Below are 18,862 nucleotides of genomic sequence, written 5' to 3' on the forward strand. Positions count from 1 at the left end.
TAGTTTAAGCATCAATTCTTTGTTGGTGTTTCGAAAGACCAATCTGAAAAATTAAAGCTTCTCATGCAGTACAGTTGAACATGTAGTTGGTATTTTCAGTATCAGCTACAAACTTGATGGTTGGGAGTTTTAATTAATTAAAATTTTAAGCAACCTTACTTAAGGTTAACAGTCTGCATGGGAGGTCACACTGTCACTCTCCTTCTACCAGAATTTTGATCAATTTACAAAGCTCCACACACACACAATTTCCTTCTGTCTGTATGATTCCTTTTGAGAGGATGTAAGTTTTGACACACATGGGTAAAGGAGTGGATCAAATGGTATATACTCCTGTCCTTAACAACATTCCAACTTAAATTTTTTTCTTACAGTTTAATAGCTTACAGCTATAGAGCTAGTGTGTTGTTTTTGTTTAGTTTACACTTTATACACATGTACAAAGTCAATAGAGGGCTACCACCAACACAATTAGTCAATCGCTTCACAAAGGGTCTAGAATTCCACTAAAAATGCTGCTTGAGAAGCTGGCTTAGTTGTTTTATAAATACTTTTGGTTTACTTTTTCATGAAAAGTTTGGCTGCAAGGCTGTAACACAACTATCGAAATACTGAAATATCGGCAGCCCACGCAATTAATTATCTATTAATGAGCTTACAAGAAAACCAAGCAAGTAATCTACGATGGTGTTAATGATGCTTAGTATGTTTAATATGCATTAAATACTTGGAACTTGATTGAAGATCATCACAAAGTGTAATTATTGCTATTGATATACTTCGATATCTATCAAGATAGTGAATTTTCCACTATTGCTCAGCACCAGTAATAAGTATGCAAACAATACATCATTATAAAACTAGTACTACTATAGTATATGACCTAAAGTAAATAGGTGTTTTTGTACTATATAAGTACAGTGCATAAATCAAAAAACATGATACAATTGCAATATATGGAAAACAATTACTTGTATTATATGTCCGATAAATATTCAATATTATAACTTAAAGCAAAGGTTACATTTAGTATTTCAATTGCCTGACTTCGCCTTTCCATGTTTATGCTTTCCACTTCACTTTGCACTACACAAAATTCATTGTAAGTATTTGTCCATGGAAGCATTATGGACATGATTGTTTTGTTCTCATACATTGCTGATAAGATTGATCTATTAAAAGAAAATGCATTTTCAGAGCCATATTGATCAAATTTAATGGCATAAAGGCTTGTATTCACTTTTAAGGCATCAGCCAAACTATGACTAGCCTGGTCATTGATTTCATCAGTGGAAATACAGAATTCTTGCAATGTGGTATTATTCTTAATGCAATTACTCATGGCTTCTATTTCATCATCATGTAGTTCATTGCATATTTTGTTATGTGATACATCTAATTTTTCCAGTACTTGATTAACTTGTATGGCATTGAACAGTCTCATTCCTCCTTTACTAGTTATAAGATTCCATGACAAGTCAAGTTCTTTTATTGAGGCATTGTGTGTGATACAGTCACTAATGGCTTCTGCTCCTCCATCTCGTAGCATACAGTGTGTAAAAGTGAGGGCCTTAAGTGTGTTGTTAACATTTATGGCATCTATGATCCTACCTATTCTTTTGTGTTGTGTTTGATCAATGAACCTGTTAATTAAAATTCCAAGGATCATTATTAATTTAAGATGTTCAAATTCTATATACCTCAAAGTATTTAGCACATTCGAGCGAATGCCTCGTCTCATGCATTGAATTCTATATTTCTCTTGAGTATTTATCAAACTACAATGGCATAGCTTAATTTCTTGAATAAGGTTGTTGCTTTGAAGGCAATTACTGATAGCTATTGCTTCATCATCACTTATTTTCATCCCACTAATACTAACACTTTGTAATGATCTGTTGGATTCAATTGCTGCCAACAGTGTTATACATTCATTACCACCCCATTCCAAAAACAATGGTGCACAACAAATGTGCATATGCTGTAACTTATCATTAGTAGTGAGGCAGTCAGTAATTGCTGATATTATGCCATCACAATACTGCATCATGTTAAGTTTCAGCAAAGTAGTGTTTGTTTTAATGAATTCTACAAAGCAGTTTACACCCTCAGCAGATACATATTCATTATATGATATGTTCAGCTCTTGCAGAACATCATTTTTCCTTAAACTATCACTAATAACTTTAATTCCAATATTAGACAATTCGTTACGTGAAATATCTAATGTGCGCAGAGCTGTGTTTAGTTGGATTCCCTCAGCAAGTTTTTTTGCCCCTTCATCATTCATCTTTGTTTCAACCATAATAAGGGCTCGTAAAGTGTTATTGTTCTTGAGACAAATGCCAACAAATTCCATTACACTCACTGATATCATGACCTTTGAAATATTAAGTCTTTGTAAAGCTGTGCTTTGTTGAACACTCTGTATGATCTCTTCCATTGCTTGAATAGCAACATCGCTTTCAGAAATGTCAAATTCTTCTAAACAATTAACTGTGAAACACTTGCTTAGTGCAAGTACTTCATCAGAACCAATATCATACTTTTTAATACAGATCTTTTTCAACTTCTTGTTCACTTGAATTGCTTCAGCAGTAATATCCAAAAGGTTAAGATTCTTGAACCACTTTCTTAAGTAAAGTTGTTCTACCGAGCTATCTTTAATACAACTGAAAATAATTTTTGTTTTGGTTTCATAATCAATGTTATTAAACCATGAGCAGTGTTCACCTTGTTTACAAAAATTTATGTCATGACCATGTCCATCTTTATAGTATACAGAAGTATTAATAAGACGATGAGAGTAGCCATCACAGCTGAACCAATACCATGAAGCATTTATTATCTTGATGGTATTTCCTTTTCTTATGTAGTCAGTTATGCTTAGAAAATCAGATTGTGTTACCATGTTGAATATGCATTCTAATTCTAGAGTATGAAGCACCCTAGTGTTTGTACAAGCTATCAATATGGCCATGATTCCTTCTTTATCAATAAAATTTTTAGATATAACTAAATGAGATAATGTTGTGTTCAGTTTGATAGCATCAGAAATCACTATTGCTCCTATATTAGTAATACTATTACAAGCTATGTTGAGTACCTTTAGTGCATGGTTTGTTTTAAGTGACTCACAAATGGTTTTTACTCCATTGTCCAATAAATTGTTGTGTGATAAATCCAGTTTCTTTAAAGTGATATTATGTTTGAGACATTCACCGATGGCCATTGCTCCAGTGATAGATATACCATTGTGTGAAATATCAAGCTGTAACAAGGTTGTATTGCATTGTAAAGTAGCAAATAGCTTAATTATTCCGTCATCTTTGAACAATGTAGCTGATAAATCTAAGCATGGAATAAGCAGTAATCCTTCATCCTGTATCATGGACTGATCAGAATGTGCCCCCCACAGTGAGCTTATATAGTTCTTATTAAGGGACACACGTTGTATAGTTGCAACTTTATCCCTGAATTCAGTAAAGAAGCCTTGCAAAATGCTAATTCCTTCATCAGTAATATTGCAATCACTAAGGGTTAATGATCTAAACGGTATATCAGAATTCATCATAAAGTTGATTAAAGACACTAAATTGTGTGGTTGTATATCTCCCTCTATTTTAATGTTACCATCATTAAAGAGAGAAGAAAGAATTTCAGGCACTTCTTCAATTTTTTTTGCATCCAAGTAGCACTGAAGCAAGAACAATACTTTGGAGTAAGGAGTGTAACATGACTGCTTACTAAATAAGTTATTAAATGCTTTAACTATGAAGTCCCGGTATTCAATAAAAATATTGGACTCTACACCAATTATTCCCACGTACATAGTCCAAACATAATAATAGCTCAATAAATCATCACTAAATGCTATCGCTGTTTGCTCTTTGCTAGGTAAAGTAGACAGATGATAGGCTGCTAAGAATTCTTGCATTGTGAGATGAAGGAAGTTAAATGAATATGTGTTACCAGTACCTCTTACAACATGGTGCTGTACTGCTTGTAATAAACCAAATCCATTTGGTGCTTCATCAATTTCTGTGCACACTGCTTTTACTTCTTCATATGTAAAGACAACTCTTTCCCAGTCTAATAGCCCATACATGGCTAATTTAGATAAATCAGTAACAACTTTAAGAATAGGTTTAGGTAAATCTTTTATTTTTTCAAACTTGTTTTCAAAAGATAATTTTGGGTGTTTTTTCAAATGCCAATGTATAGTGTGGATTACAAACTGCTCGTTCAGTTCTGTCAGAGTTTCAGGAAGACTGTCCTTCTTAAAAAGGTATAAAAGTACTGCCAAGTGAAAAGGAACATGCATGACACTACAAATAATTGGATGCAGTTTAAGATATTTTACTAGATCATTTATTTTTTCAGGGAATTCAAGTGATTCTGAAATATATTCCTCTCGTTCCTTTTTAGAAAAGCCAAGAATTTCAATTCTTTGATCAGCAAAATCACGTAAAAAAACAGAAGCATGAGGTCTTGATGTGATAACCACCATGGACTTTGGAAAAATTTCATGTTTTGCTAAGTTTTCAATGAATTGTTTCAACCTACAGTCAGCAGGACATTCATCAAAACCATCTATAACAAAGACTATGTTTTGCCCTCTTGATTTTCTTAATTCATCTACAGCAACATCAACTTCACTCTTAGTCAAGTAATTATGAGAGAAATACGACATGAACTCCCGATTAATGGAATCAACATCATGCAATTTAGGGTTTCTAACAAATACCAAAAATAGCCTTTTGCCTTGGAGCACTTCACCACAAGCCCAGCGATATGCTATTTCCTGCATTAGTACAGTTTTACCAAAACCAGGTGCTCCTTCTATTAGAGTAAATTTCTGATGTGGTGACTCAAATATACTAGCGATACTCTTAGTAATCCTGGAAGGATGTGATGATGTTATTTCATCTACAGAAGAAGCATCTCTCTGATGTTTAGACATGTCTAGCAGTGCTCGTTGTGTCCTTTTGTCTTTATAATGAATCAGTAGTGTGTTACTGACAACTGATTTAGGTTGGTCTGGTGGCCATTGTGTACAATGATTGTACCCAGTCTCCTCATAAACATCATGTAGATAATCATTAAGAGAATCAAGCACTAAATAAAATTAATTAATCCATTAACACTTCAAATTTATAAACTATATAATAAAGGCAAAACTACTGAGAGTAACCTGAGTTTAAAGTAATAAAAGTAACCTTGAGCATAAACTCAAGGAAGTTATCATACTGCAAACTCCAGTTATAAGGTGTATGTATTTATAATTTTTGTAGGGATTATGGGAACTTTACTCTTTTTGATAAGCACATGTGCTTATAAATGACTGCAAGGAATTTCTGCTAGGAGAGCAAGCACTATTTTCAAGTGATCTGGATACCAAATAGTCGAGGAAACAGCAATCCTAAGAAGTCAGATGTAGTTATCATTTTTACAAGTGGTACTATCTACATACATGCCTTGTAAGGCATCAACACTTTTGGTTTTTTTCTAACTGTTTTGTTGCTGCCATTCTATGTATTACAAGCTATCAGTAGTGATTTCAACTATACATACATGTTTAACAAACAGATGTCTATATAGCACAAGTATATACGGTACCGCTCAAATGCAGTGTTGTCACACGAGAGTGTGAGCGATTAAAAAACTCACTAATCAAAGGGTATGGTACCCATTTTCCTCATGTAAATTTTCAACCTGTTTCATTTTCAATGAATACTCACAAGCAAAACGGATGCCATGCCTTTTAATTAGCAAGTCTTTAATTGCTCACAGTCTCGTGAGACAGCATAGTGTTTGAGTGGTACCGTACCATGTACACTTAACAGGCAATATATGCACTTAATAACCAGAGTCTATAGAAAAAGTTAGTATTGATAGGGATGCTTGCCTGATTTGTTTGAGAAACCATTCTATTATGAATTACTCATGAAACTGTAGCTATTTAATTTTTTTTTATATAAAAAGTGATTGATCCTAGTTTCAATGATATGATATCACAACATTTCCTGTTAGCAATGAGTGTATATCAGATGCACATACCATAGCCTTTCAAAAGAGCATTATTCTCAAACTCAAGGCTATCCACTATGGATAGACTCAGAAATCGTCTTCATATCGACTTGGTTACGGAGTTGGTCTAGCAAGTCTGAAGGAAAAACCTAAGAAAAGCTTGTATTTAAGTAATGGCCTTGTGTTTCTGTTTCTCAGTCTGGGCAGAACATGATTAAATGAATAAAAAAATGATTAAATGTTCCAGGAAGACAGTGAGGGAAAACTGGCAGCATAATAAGATGTTCCAGGGAGTTTCAGACAAATTACTGTAGTAGTTCCCTCTAGTGGCAATGAAGGAGTTTCTGTAGCCTAATAAATCATCACCAAACTCAGATGAAAAGATTTGTCTCTAAAAGGAGATTAAAGTGGTATGACCAAAGGGACAATGGCAAGAGTTAGAGAAATAAACTATTATGTACATCAAAATTGAATGTATTCACCAATAATTTTATAATTCATCAAGTATGTTGCTATGCATTACTAAGAAAGCATAGCTTGCTAAGAAAGCATAGCTTAAACAAACCACTTTGAACCACAAATTAAGCTGTGTTTTCGTATGCAAATTCTCTAGATGAGAGTGCTAGATATCTGTCTGTGCTTTCTCACAGCAATTTCCGTAGTAACTGGATTGATTGCAGAAGTGCTTCATGCACTGTTCTTCATTTGTAATGCTGTATAACAGCTAGGTGGAACAAATGGGAACCCATCGATTATGCTCATTATTTTACCTATTATGCTATACTGTACTGATCAAAAATTGTCTACTATGCTTAAATTAATACTCAATATTTATACCTCATTTTCCATTTTTTGTAATAACTTTGCACTTTATGGGAAAACAGTATGTGGCTGAAGCACAGACTGTAAACCCTTGCTTGTCAAAATGCAAATATTGACGTACTCTAATAGAACAGTCAGCTACCTGATAATTTTATGAGTTACTGACTGTTCTATTAGAGTACACTATATTTTGATAAGCAAGAATTTACAGTATTGTACAAGTTTTCTGCTTATTATGCTAGCATTATGCTCAAAGCTTTCAGGCACCTACTATGCTCATTATTATGCCAGCATAATCGGTGGGTCCCTAGGAAGAAAGCTGGAAACGAAGCAAAATGACAACAACTTCTTTCCAGCAATTGATAGTTGGGGTGTGCATGTGTTAAATCTGACTGGCACCATTCTTTCTTTTAATGCGGTATGCATAGTTCACCAGTAACTGTTCCAAAAAAAAGTAAAGAAAAAGGAAAAATTTATATTTGAGTAGGGGTCATAGAAATAAAAAGCCAAGGAGGTCATCTACACCTGCAGCTATACTAGTGGACATTTAAGCTTGTTTAAGATCTTTGATAGTTAGACATTCGTAATAGGGATTTAAAAACCTGAGGTGACATCAATAATTATCGAGGCGCAGCCAAGGTAATTACTGACATAACCGATGGTTTTTAAATCCTTGACAATGCCTACTACGAGTGTCTAAGTGTTTTAGATAATGGCGTAGAAGCAGTGAGTTAGTATAGAGAGTTCCCATTGTAAACACTGAGGGTACTTCAGCGAGCAAAAGATGTGAGCCCATGGAGCGTAAATAAACGATTGTAAAGTCAATAAAAGTGCATTTGATGCATTATAGATACGTTTGAATGGCAGCGAATGTGAATAGCCAGTGTCAGCATGGCTGTCTAGGTCTACAGAACGTGCTTTAATATGGCGAAGGCCACAAACTGGATTAATGGCTTATTTTGTTTACCAGCTACCACAATGGTCTAAGCTAGCCACAGATAACAGAGTACCTGAGTACAATTTCTTTCTTACAATTCGCTTGCAATCACCTTGGTGTTTACTGATGTGCTAAATACTAATTGTCCACAAGAGGCTAATTGCATTACTGTGAGCCACATTGTGGCTGTAAACAACTGTCCTATTAAGTCCAATGCTGCAACTTCAATCACAAAAAATATCCAAATAAAAAGTACAAATGCATTAAATGATCTTAGACCACAGCATGCTGAAATACTCGAATTTCATTGGCTACCTACAGGTATCTAAACTCTGTAGATCCCTTGTTTATGTCTCAATAAATCCCTGTCTCTGGGGTGATACAAAACATGGCAATTACGTTCCTGTAACATTGGCAACATATGGGAGTTTAATTGGATAGTAAGTGCATCTTGTTCTACTCACCAACGCTACATTTCTCATGCTACTAAAAACAGCTGGGAAGGTACAACAAGCAACAGCGAAGATACATGAACAAGCACAAGCTGTAGTCTAAATTAGTTTTGGGTTTCTAAATTCCGTAGAACCCTGTGTTTCGATGTCTAACTATTATTTATTCCTGTAGATAAAGAAACTAAACATTAAGCCCAAAACCAGTTAGCCATTCCCAGCTCTAAGGCTTATCAGTTACAAAAATAATGGTGATATAAGGGGTGCTTTTGGAATTGGTAAAGCCTTGGGGAGTCCAAGATCTGCATGCTCTTTTTTTAGTAATACCGTATTTCTATTTTTATTATTTGTCAAAGATCACATCCGACAAAAATTAATTACACAAAATATTTTTATCCTTGTATTATTAAAGAAGTTGAACTAAGCTAATATTGTGGCCATGCAGCTTATGCCTTTGCTCAAGTATGCAAAAAATATCACTTATCTCTTCATGGAATTTAGAACGATAACAGTAACTGGTTGAATGAAGAGTGTGCACATCAGGCTTTTATAGTACATGTTACTCTTGTTGATGCAATATACTGTGCTTATATATAGTCATCACAAATAGTCTGCAATTTAGATTGAAAGAGAACTTCCATGAGGTTATTTATATGCATCTAAATGTTTTTGGTGTATGCTATAAATAAATTATGCAACTACACATGTAAATCATTGTATGGCCGCTTAACATACAGTATTTCAGGCATCGAAAAGTTACATTCTACTCACCTGGGTATTTGATAACTGGACGGTTGCTAGCAGCATGCTGGGATGTCATCACAGGAACATCAGTAGTTACTCCATCTACCATCACAAAATCATATACATAGTATGGTATGTATACAGTATTGTATCATACACTATGATAGTAGTGTATAGTAGGGACCACAAAGGAGTAGGCGTGACCCACGAAATAAAATCATCCAAAAAACAGCCTCAATTATCCCTGACGACGATGAGGCAGTATTGGTTAGGTAAAACTAAGCCCAAACAAGCTTTCAGATAGACCCGAAACGCTTTCAACAAGTTGCTACAGAATTTTTTTTTTTAATTATTTAACGGAACTTTCTATTGACTGTAGTAACTGACTGACAGACAACCGTAACTTGATAATGGCTAAGGCTATGGGCTTGAATTTTTCACTGTTCGACACTGCTTCGGCCAGAGAGGTGCCTTTTGGCATACCACAGTACGTACAATGCATTCTTCATGGACTTAGCAGTGTCCTCCTTTGTGTCCCATTCATCTTTGCTGACAGCAAGAAGTGTCAATTTGGTGGTAGCACGTGATGGCTTCCCTTTGTAACGGAAATCGTCCATCCGTATTTTTGATGGTGGCTACTTTGATTGCAGAGGTGCTTTTCGAACAGTTATTGATTCGTATTGCCATGTAACAGGTTGAACATAGCCGACAACGAAGCATAATGGATACTTCACTTTTCAGACGATAATTGATATAACTGGGGCACGCAGCACCAGTATGCATGGGTTGCAGAAATGCTTTTCAAACAGGTCTTGATTCGTACTGCTGTGTAACAGGTTGAATATAGCTGACAACAAAGCGTAATGGATACTTCAATTTTCAGACGATATAGCTGGGGTGCGCGGCACCACTTCAGATGCGGTATGCGTGGGTTCACCACTCATAATTATTTACAAAAAAGTTAACAAACAAGTACACAGAAAATGCACAGTAGGGATATCACACTTCCTTTTGTTTTACTGTGATTTAATATCATGGACTACTCCAACTTGTTTCAGTACTTTTTACCGACGTGCTATGGTCCCTACTCTAGTTGAAAATTCCAAATTTTTCTGTGTACTTGTATAGTAGGGATCATGAAGCTTTTCCCATGAAGAATTTTGACTAGAAGCTAACTGCCATAGATATCCATTGAAAAACAGCCAAGTTGTATAAAAAGGGTGTGGCCTTCAAAAAGCATGAAAAAGATGTGAAATCAAATGTGGCAGCTATGAAATGGCTACAATGATGTTGATGATAATTAAATTTTAATAATGGTGCTGATTGCAGCCATTTCATGGCCACCACCTTTGATTTCACAACCAGGCTTTTTGAAGGCTGCACCCCTTTTATACAGCTTGATTGTTTTTGCATGTATTTCATTTCTTTTTGTATCAACTGATACAGTAGTACCGTTTAAGTAGCAATCACTCCAAAAATTTGACACGCCACCAAAAATTTTGCCTTTAAACTCATTCTAGAAACATCTTATGCAACAAAAATCACCCTTACAGAACCATACTAGTCCATATAATATATAATACAGCATTAAATATAACAAAACACAGGTGGCTGGATATAGAATTTTTTTTTAAATTGCAAACCAAAACTCAAATTTTAGTCTCACTGCCTCAATGCCTGACCACAGTTGCAAGGCTAGAGGCCAAACGAAGCACTGCACAGCCACCATTTTATGCAACAACAATGAACTCACCAGTGGGATGTGCCTTTGAGAGTGTAGGCCCTCTGCACCTTGTCTTTTTTTTGGATAGTACTAAAAGTCTGAACGGAATGGAACGGATAAGCGCCAAGTTAATAAATTGTTTTTGCAGATTGTACACCGTTTCTTACTATCACATAGTGACTAGAATTGTGCTAAAGTTGGGTTTTCTTCTACTTGTAGGCATGCTAGAAATTGCTCGCTTAAAGTTTCTATTTAATGCCCACTGCAAGAATGCATTAATTTTGCAATCACCTATGCTGAAAAGCTATCATTTAACCTGCTAAACTATTATTTTGTAAGCACTGTAAGCATATAATTTACAGCCACTAACATACACTGTGGTTATAACTCTCGTAAATTATTGCCAATGTTAGCAGACTTCAGCTTGGATACAACTATAACATGAAAATACTACAGTAATTTACTGATAAGAAAGTAATTCTACATTAGGATTAAACAGAATTTAATGGATTGGTAAGAACACAATATGCCACATGACGGGCATTAAATAGAAACTCCGACAACGTGATTAATTTTCTAGAATGCCTATAAATAGAAGGAAATGAACTCTAGCACAATTCTAGTCACTGTGTGGCAGTTGGAAACGGTGCAAAATCCATCTAAAACAATTTTTCTACTTGTCGCACGCCCCAATTGGTTCCGTTCCGTTTTTGGCTTTTAGTACTACCCCTTTTCTTTCATCTTCAATCAAACTGCTTGTCTTCTCCATCCAATGAAACCATATCAAGGCATTAATTTTCTGTATCAACATTTTCTTTCAGCAGCATATTTAGATGCCATAGAATTATTTCAGAGCTGGATTTCAGAAGCACTTCAGTCCCGGTGCTACTATAAGAGGTATGCTAGCTAGATATCTGCAACTTCGCATTTGGAATCTCGTTTGCAATAGGTTCATGACTATACCCATCCAATAAACATCTTTGTGTGATACAAATTTATGCGGATTTCGCAGGTGTCTTATCCATGAAAATTAAATATTTTGTAGTTCCTATACATGCAAGTTGTATGGAGATCAATGTCTAAACCACAAAAATCACTGATTTTACCGCATTTTAGCAATCCACAAAAATTAATCCAAAATTTTTTGCCCTACGGTAGGTGGACTGTAGTAGTTTGTTTAGTTTATTATTGTAGCACAGCTAGCTACAGTGTAACTTGTGACTGTTCTATTAGAAATAGAGTGACTGTTGTATCAGAGTGTCTCAAATCAGCCAAGGGGTGTGCAGCTACCTAGACCAATAAGGGGTGAGGTCATCTTGTTTACTGTAAAGTAAATAGCTAACTAGATTGTTAAGAGGTGTGGTCACTGTACGGTGTATTTTAAAAAGTTAATTTTAAAAATCAAGTAGGGATCTATGTAATAAAACAAGAGATGAATGATGGTATTACGGCATAGCTCAGTGTAAAAGTCCCTACTTTGACACATTAGCTACAACACTTATTGTTCAATACCAAAGTAGGGACTTTCACACCAACCTATGCTATTTATATCTTGTTTCACTACTTTTTATTGCATAGATCCCTACTTCATTTTTAAATTAACATTTAAAAAAAAATATGTATTAGTTTTAAATATATACCTCAAAGCCAACCATAAACTGGCTTTGAGGTTGTTTTTACACAAATCATTGTTCTTCTTCAGATGCAATGAAGATAATATGACAAACTAGTGCTCTACCAATACAGAAAAATACCTATATCTATACAAAAACAGCCAAGCTAACACACAAGATGCAAAATAAATTTTGTGTCTCATGCAATATATTTCTGTGAAGACAACAATCGTGCAGTAAAGAAAAGACAAGTAAAAGAAACTCCAAAGCCAGCTTTGAAATATACAAATACAAAAAGGGGTGATATCTACACAAGCTGTGAAAAAAGGCAGCCAAGAAATGGCTGTGATGGTAGGTTAATGGTAATAACAACAATTCAGGTGAATTTGTTGCTGAGTCCTAGTGAAACTTGGAGGAGGCAGTACAAATTCACCTGAATTGTTGTTATTAAAATTTTTACCATTTACCTACCATCACAGCCATTTCTTGGCTACCACCTTAGATTTCACATCCTTTTCATCATGGCTTTTTTGGGGCCGCACCCTTTTTTATAGCTTGGCTGTTTTCAATTAGATATCACTTCTTTTTGTATTTATAAACCCCATGCCCTATGGCGGGCTTTGGGGTATTTTAAACATATCTTTTCTTTACCACAGGAAGAAAAAAAAGATTTAAAGCAGCTTTTTAATACTTTTAATTATTTTTGATTTTAGCAGTGAATATACAAATTATATATATATATATATTTATATATAATATATACATAAATTTATTACATGCCAATTATTCCCTATGGATAACTTGTTTGCTACTGGGTGACTTGAAATGTAGCTGAACTCTCTCTCTACAAGGGTGATTTGCTTGTAGCTGAACTCTCTATAGGATTCTCTCTACAGGGTGCAGGGGCGGATCCAGGGAGGGGGGGCTTTGGGGGCTGAAGCCCTCCCCCCCCCCCTTTCATATTTAGGCTTTACTTGATCAATATGCTGAGTGTTATAATGAAATTTTGTCTTAGCATAATTATATGATCACTAATAATACAAATACTCATAAAACCACCTTATAAACATCTTTCCAAGGTATTATCAGTGGATTTATGCTAAAGTTTATGCAAAAAGGACCCGGATCAGCATTGGAGGTGTACAAGATCGAGATACTCTAATAGAGCAGTCAACTAACTACTCTAATAGAACATTCACTGGAAACATGTAGTTGGTTCTGTTATGGAATTTTTCCAAATCTGCCTGCGTCTATACATACAATGAAGTGTATTGGTCTGTTTAAAGGGCTTCGTTCATCTACTTGTGTAGTTAATATGTATGGCAATACTTAATTCAGGTACACAATTACCATTGAAAATGCTCTCAGATTCAATCTTGTATTGTTCAAATTTCAAAATTTTCCACTTTCAACATTCTTATTCTAACATGCACATATTCAGTGTTGTGCAATTGTGAGAGGGGTGCATCATGTACTTGGTTGTCTGCACCTACCCAAACTTTTCCATTAGCAAAATGCTTCAGAGAGCCATACCTATAATCTAAAGGCAGTATATAAAATATCTACAGGCAGAAAATATTATGAATTTTATGTGGAAATATCTCCAAATTGCAGTATTTTAGCATCTAGTTTTCAAATTTTTCCTGGGGGGGGCATGCCCCCAGACCCCCCTAGTTCCAAAGTGTGCTTCGCACACCTCTACCCAAGAGATTAGTAGCCCCCACCCCTTTTATAAATCCTAGATCTGCCCCTGGGGTGACTTGTTTCTAGCTGAACTCTCTACAAGGTTATCTGTTTGTAGTTGAACTCTCTACAGGGTGATTTGTTTGTAGACAAAGTCTCTACAGGATCAATGATTTGTTTGTAACTGAACTCTCTACAGGGTGATTTTTTTGTGCTGAAATCTCTAAAAGGTGATTTGTTTCTAGCTGATCTCTCTATAGGGTAACTTGTTTGTAGCTGAAATCTCTACAGGATGATTTCTTTGTAGCTGAACTCTCTACAAGGTGACTTGTTTCTTTCTAGCTGATCTCTCTACAGGGTGATTTGTTTGTAGCTTAACTCTCAACAGGGTGATTTGTTTGTAGCTGAACTCTCTACAGGGTGATTTGTTTGTAGCTGAACTCTCTACAGGGTGACTTGTTTCTAACTGAGCTCTCTACAGGGTGACTTAATTGCTTGTAGTTGAACTCTGTACAAGGTGATTTGTTTGTGGCTGAACTCTCTACAGGATGAATGGGTGTTAAGCTGATCTCCCTACAGGGTGACTTGTAATGGTCTGAATCGCTCTAGCGATTTATTTGTAGCAGTAAGATGACTGTACTATTAGAGTATAATAGGCAGTTGAATGCTCTATTAAGGTGACTGTTCTATTAGAGTATCTCGATGTCGCTTTTGCTACACGTAGTTCGCTTTCAAATGATGGTTTGTAATGCGATTCTTCTGTACTACTACAAGGACTTTCTATGATGACTATTCCAGTTACATACCAATTTTCAGCTCATTGCTCTAAGTGGAAAACTAACAGTTTTTTTTTTATTCATAAGAATTGATCAAGTAATTGTGACACAGGTTGGGTTTTGTGTCATATCTCGATGACCTTTATCTGGATTCTTTTCAAACCACAAAAAGGCACTCCTACGATGGTTACTCCATCTGCATAGCAATTTTCAGCTCATTCCTTCAAGGCGTTCACCCTGTGGGCGTGACAGACCTTCAACCTTATTTTACATGAATAATCAGTCATAACTCTGTGAATGTTCATCAGATTCCTACCAAACTTGGTACTGAGATCCGCTGTAATGAGCCCTTTAAGTTTGCCAAATTGCAGCCCGATTGGAGCATGCATTTGTGTTTTATGGCAAATTTTGCAAAGTGTGCAAAATGAAGAAGAAGAAAACGAAGAACTTAAAACGAAATTTTAGTCGCTTGTATCGCGGAAATTCCTGGAGCGAATTTCTTCAAATTTGGTATTTAGACTCCCCTACCTGTCCAACACTTCTGCAGCAAATTTGGTTCCAATCGGATAAGGGATCACAGAGCTACATAGGTGTGAAAATCGCATTTTCTTTCTTCCTGTCAATGTACTCATGCTGTGGCGTGCCGGCTTGTTGGGCTGCACGACACACTACCATGTGTCTTGATTCAGAACCACTGGCACCAACCATCCAGGGACATCTTTTGCAATCTTTCTAGTCAACCATTGATGGCTACTGTAGCTGCAAAAGCACTGGAAATGGTTAGAAGGCACGATATAATTCCTTAATACTTCAGAAAATTTTGCCACTCATCACCCAGATGGTGTGAAGTCTCAGATCCTTTCCAGACTAACAGCATAAACAGACCATGCACCCAACCTTATCACAATACTGTCAAGAGAATATTTGGCTTTTCTCGTTTTGGCTGGTAGGGCAGCTTGAATTTGAAAGTTCATGTTTCATTTTGTGATTTTTAAAAGAAAGTAGCCTTATTCCTGGAATCCAGCAAATCGTTTGCTTGCTGTTGTGCACACTTTTTAACTACAACAACTCTAGATAAGATCTGGCTAAGTAGCGAGTTTCATCCGGTCCTTTGTGTGGAGCACAAACTTTTAAAAATTAATTTTGTGTCTTGTGAGATACAAAAAGCGATATTTCTGTGAAGACAACGATCATGCCTCCGGTTTCATGGTGGATCTAGCAATGGTACACTGTAATCAACATCCCACTGGTAGGGGGATCAATTTGTAAAGTTGATTTTTCGGATTGCAGACCCTATCTATCTAAGTGTTGCAAAAAAACAGAAGAAAAATATGAAGAAACTAAGATGAACTTTGAAAATGCATATCTCAGTGATGGCTGGGCGGATTCAATTCAAATTTGAAACAGGAGATGCCCCACCCCGAGGGAGTTTCCACAGCAAAAATGGTTATTTTCAGTCAAGCACTACCAAGCTACGGATGCGTGAAAACAGCATTTTCTTGGTTCCTGTATAATACACAGTTGTCTGTTGCATGCCTGCACTAGTTGCATGACACACTATTGCATGTGTGTCTTGATATACTGATCCAATACCAATGCCAATTTATACTAATATAATTTTGTGCTTGCTTGTTTATGGCTATATAAAGTTGTAATATACATGTAGTGCCTGTATTTATTTACAATAGTTTATATCAATGTAAATTCCTTCTAAGTTAGGTATACATAATTGTGCTATTTGTTATTAGGATTTTGCAGTGACTGTCCTATTAGAGTATCTTGATGTTTCATACAAAATGTGATAAGTTGCCGTAGCTCAATTATTAACAAGCAAATCCTGTACCCTTTATGCTACAATACGATTTCCAGCCTGTTGTCACAAGTTTCACTAGCACAGCACTTATTATGATGATGATGATCGGTGCAAGTAGTTTTAATGGCAGTGTACTGCCTCGCCATCTGTACCAAATTAAAATACCTATAATATTGGCTTTGATTCGACGGAATACTAAAGAAGTTACAATGGTATTGTATTGCAGAGTTTATTTGATTACTTTTGTATACTCTAATTAGAGTGCACGCTTTTTTCGAAGAACACACATAGAATTTCCATTGGTTACGTATGGTAGATCTATGAAATCATGAACTTTTACTATTGAGTATATTTTAGCTAGAATTTTCATAGAAGTTAAGTGAGGCAAACAGCTGTGATAGCAGCGGCTCAGTGGTTAAGGATATGGGTGTTCAGTATGGAGGTCCCTGGTTCAAATGCTGGTAAGATATTTTTCTACATTTATCATGCACCTTTTTTACCTGCGGTGACTGTTCTATTAGAGTATTTTGACCCCGAAATTTACAGTTGTTTGGTTTTTGCCTTGTGACTTTATAGGTGTCATTGCAAACCACAAAAGGTTTGGGCCATAATGGTTAACCTATACGCATACCGATTTTTAAAGTGATTTCCATAAGCAGTTTATCCTGTAGGCGTGACAATACGTCAGTCTTTTTAATGCAAATAATTGTCCATAGCTCTATGACTATTGATCAGATTTCCACCAAACGTGGTATGCGATTGTGTTGCAATACATTCTAAAGTGTACTACAGCTCAAGAAAATCAAGCTACGCATTTGCATTTTATAATGGTTTTGTAAAGTGTGTGAAAAGAATAATCTAATCCCCCCCAAAGCCCCCTAAACAAAGATAAAAATGAAGAAATTAAGCTGAGTTTTGAAGACTCCTATTTCACGATTGCATTAGGCAATTTTGTTCAAATTTGGTATGTGGGGTGCTGAAGATGGAGGGTGTTTGTAGTAATGATTCAAATTCTAGAAAGGAGCACTGAGCTACGTATGCATGAAAATCGCATTTTGATTCTTCTTGTAAATATACTCACGGTGTGGCACGTCAGCTGCACGACACACCACCACATGTCTTGATATTACAAGTCACCTGGTAGTGAATTCAGCTACAACAAAGTCACCTTGAGAGAGTTCAGCTATGATACAAGTCTGTGTTGACAATGAAATGTGATATATGTTGAAGCTCTGTATACATATTAACATACAAATATAATAAACACACACAAATATTATATATACATTGCTTACTAGTAAACAGCCTTTTCAATTCAGCTGCCACAGTAGATAGCTCTACACCTGGTGACTCTAAAGCCTGAATTATGTGATTCCACATAGCATTGGGGTGGGTTTGTATCCAGTATTTCAACATCTTGAGGCAACGATCCTTGCAATCATTATCAGTAGATTCAATGATATCTAAATAATCCCCTTTATCGTCATCTAATAGTTCGAGTCCTACTGAATACCACTTTTTGGCCACGCGTGGAACAACATAACGTTGAAGTGCCTTTAACGATGGTCGAGAATTAGCTACAGTGGAAATAATACTCAATGCTAAACAGCCTGGCTGTAAAAAAAGGCACATCCATGAAAATAAAAGTAACTGGCAACAGAAAGCTGATAATATATATATATCTAATCCAAAACAGCCAAGCTGTAAAAAAAGTGTGCGGCCCTCAGAAAGGCTATGGTGAAAAAAGATGTGAAATCCAAGGTGGCGGCCAAGAAATGGCTGTGATGGTAGGTTAATGGTAAAAATTTTAATAATGACAATTCAGGTAAATTTTGTGAAGCGGCACAAAAATTCACCTGAATTGTCGTTATTAAAATTTTTACCATTAACCTACCATCACAGCCATTTCTTGGCCGCCACCTTGGATTTCACATCTTTTTTCACCATAGCCTTTCTGAGAGCCGCACACTTTTTTTACAGCTTGGCTGTTTTGGATTAGATTTCATTTCTTTTTGTATTTGTATACCCCAAAGCCGGCCTATGGCCAGCTTTGGGACTTTTTAACCTATGTTTTTTTTCTTTACTACAGGAAGAAGAAAAGATGAAGTAGATATAGTTTAAATATTTTATCAGTAAATGTACAAATTATATATATAATACATATGTGACTGGATTTGCGAAAAGGGGCCTTCCAAACACAATTTGCCAACTTTGACAATTGATAACTTCAGATCGGAAAAAGCTATTGCCTTGAAATTTGGGCAGTGGCGAT

General features: G+C 35.8%; 1 protein-coding gene across 1 annotated transcript; it reads right to left on the reverse strand.

The window, feature by feature from the left end:
- Window positions 1-827: 827 nt before the first annotated feature.
- LOC136239389 (protein NLRC3-like) lies at window positions 828-18,136 on the reverse strand. The gene is made up of 3 exons (XM_066030124.1): window positions 17,886-18,136; window positions 9,010-9,084; window positions 828-5,118 (listed from the first exon to the last, which is right to left on the reverse strand). Exons 1-3 carry the CDS (start codon window positions 18,004-18,006, stop codon window positions 977-979), a joined length of 4,338 nt encoding a protein of 1,445 aa, XP_065886196.1. The 5' UTR covers window positions 18,007-18,136; the 3' UTR covers window positions 828-976.
- Window positions 18,137-18,862: the final 726 nt, after the last annotated feature.

This window comes from Dysidea avara, chromosome 11, assembly GCF_963678975.1.
Source record: "Dysidea avara chromosome 11, odDysAvar1.4, whole genome shotgun sequence".
Taxonomy (NCBI): domain Eukaryota; kingdom Metazoa; phylum Porifera; class Demospongiae; order Dictyoceratida; family Dysideidae; genus Dysidea; species Dysidea avara.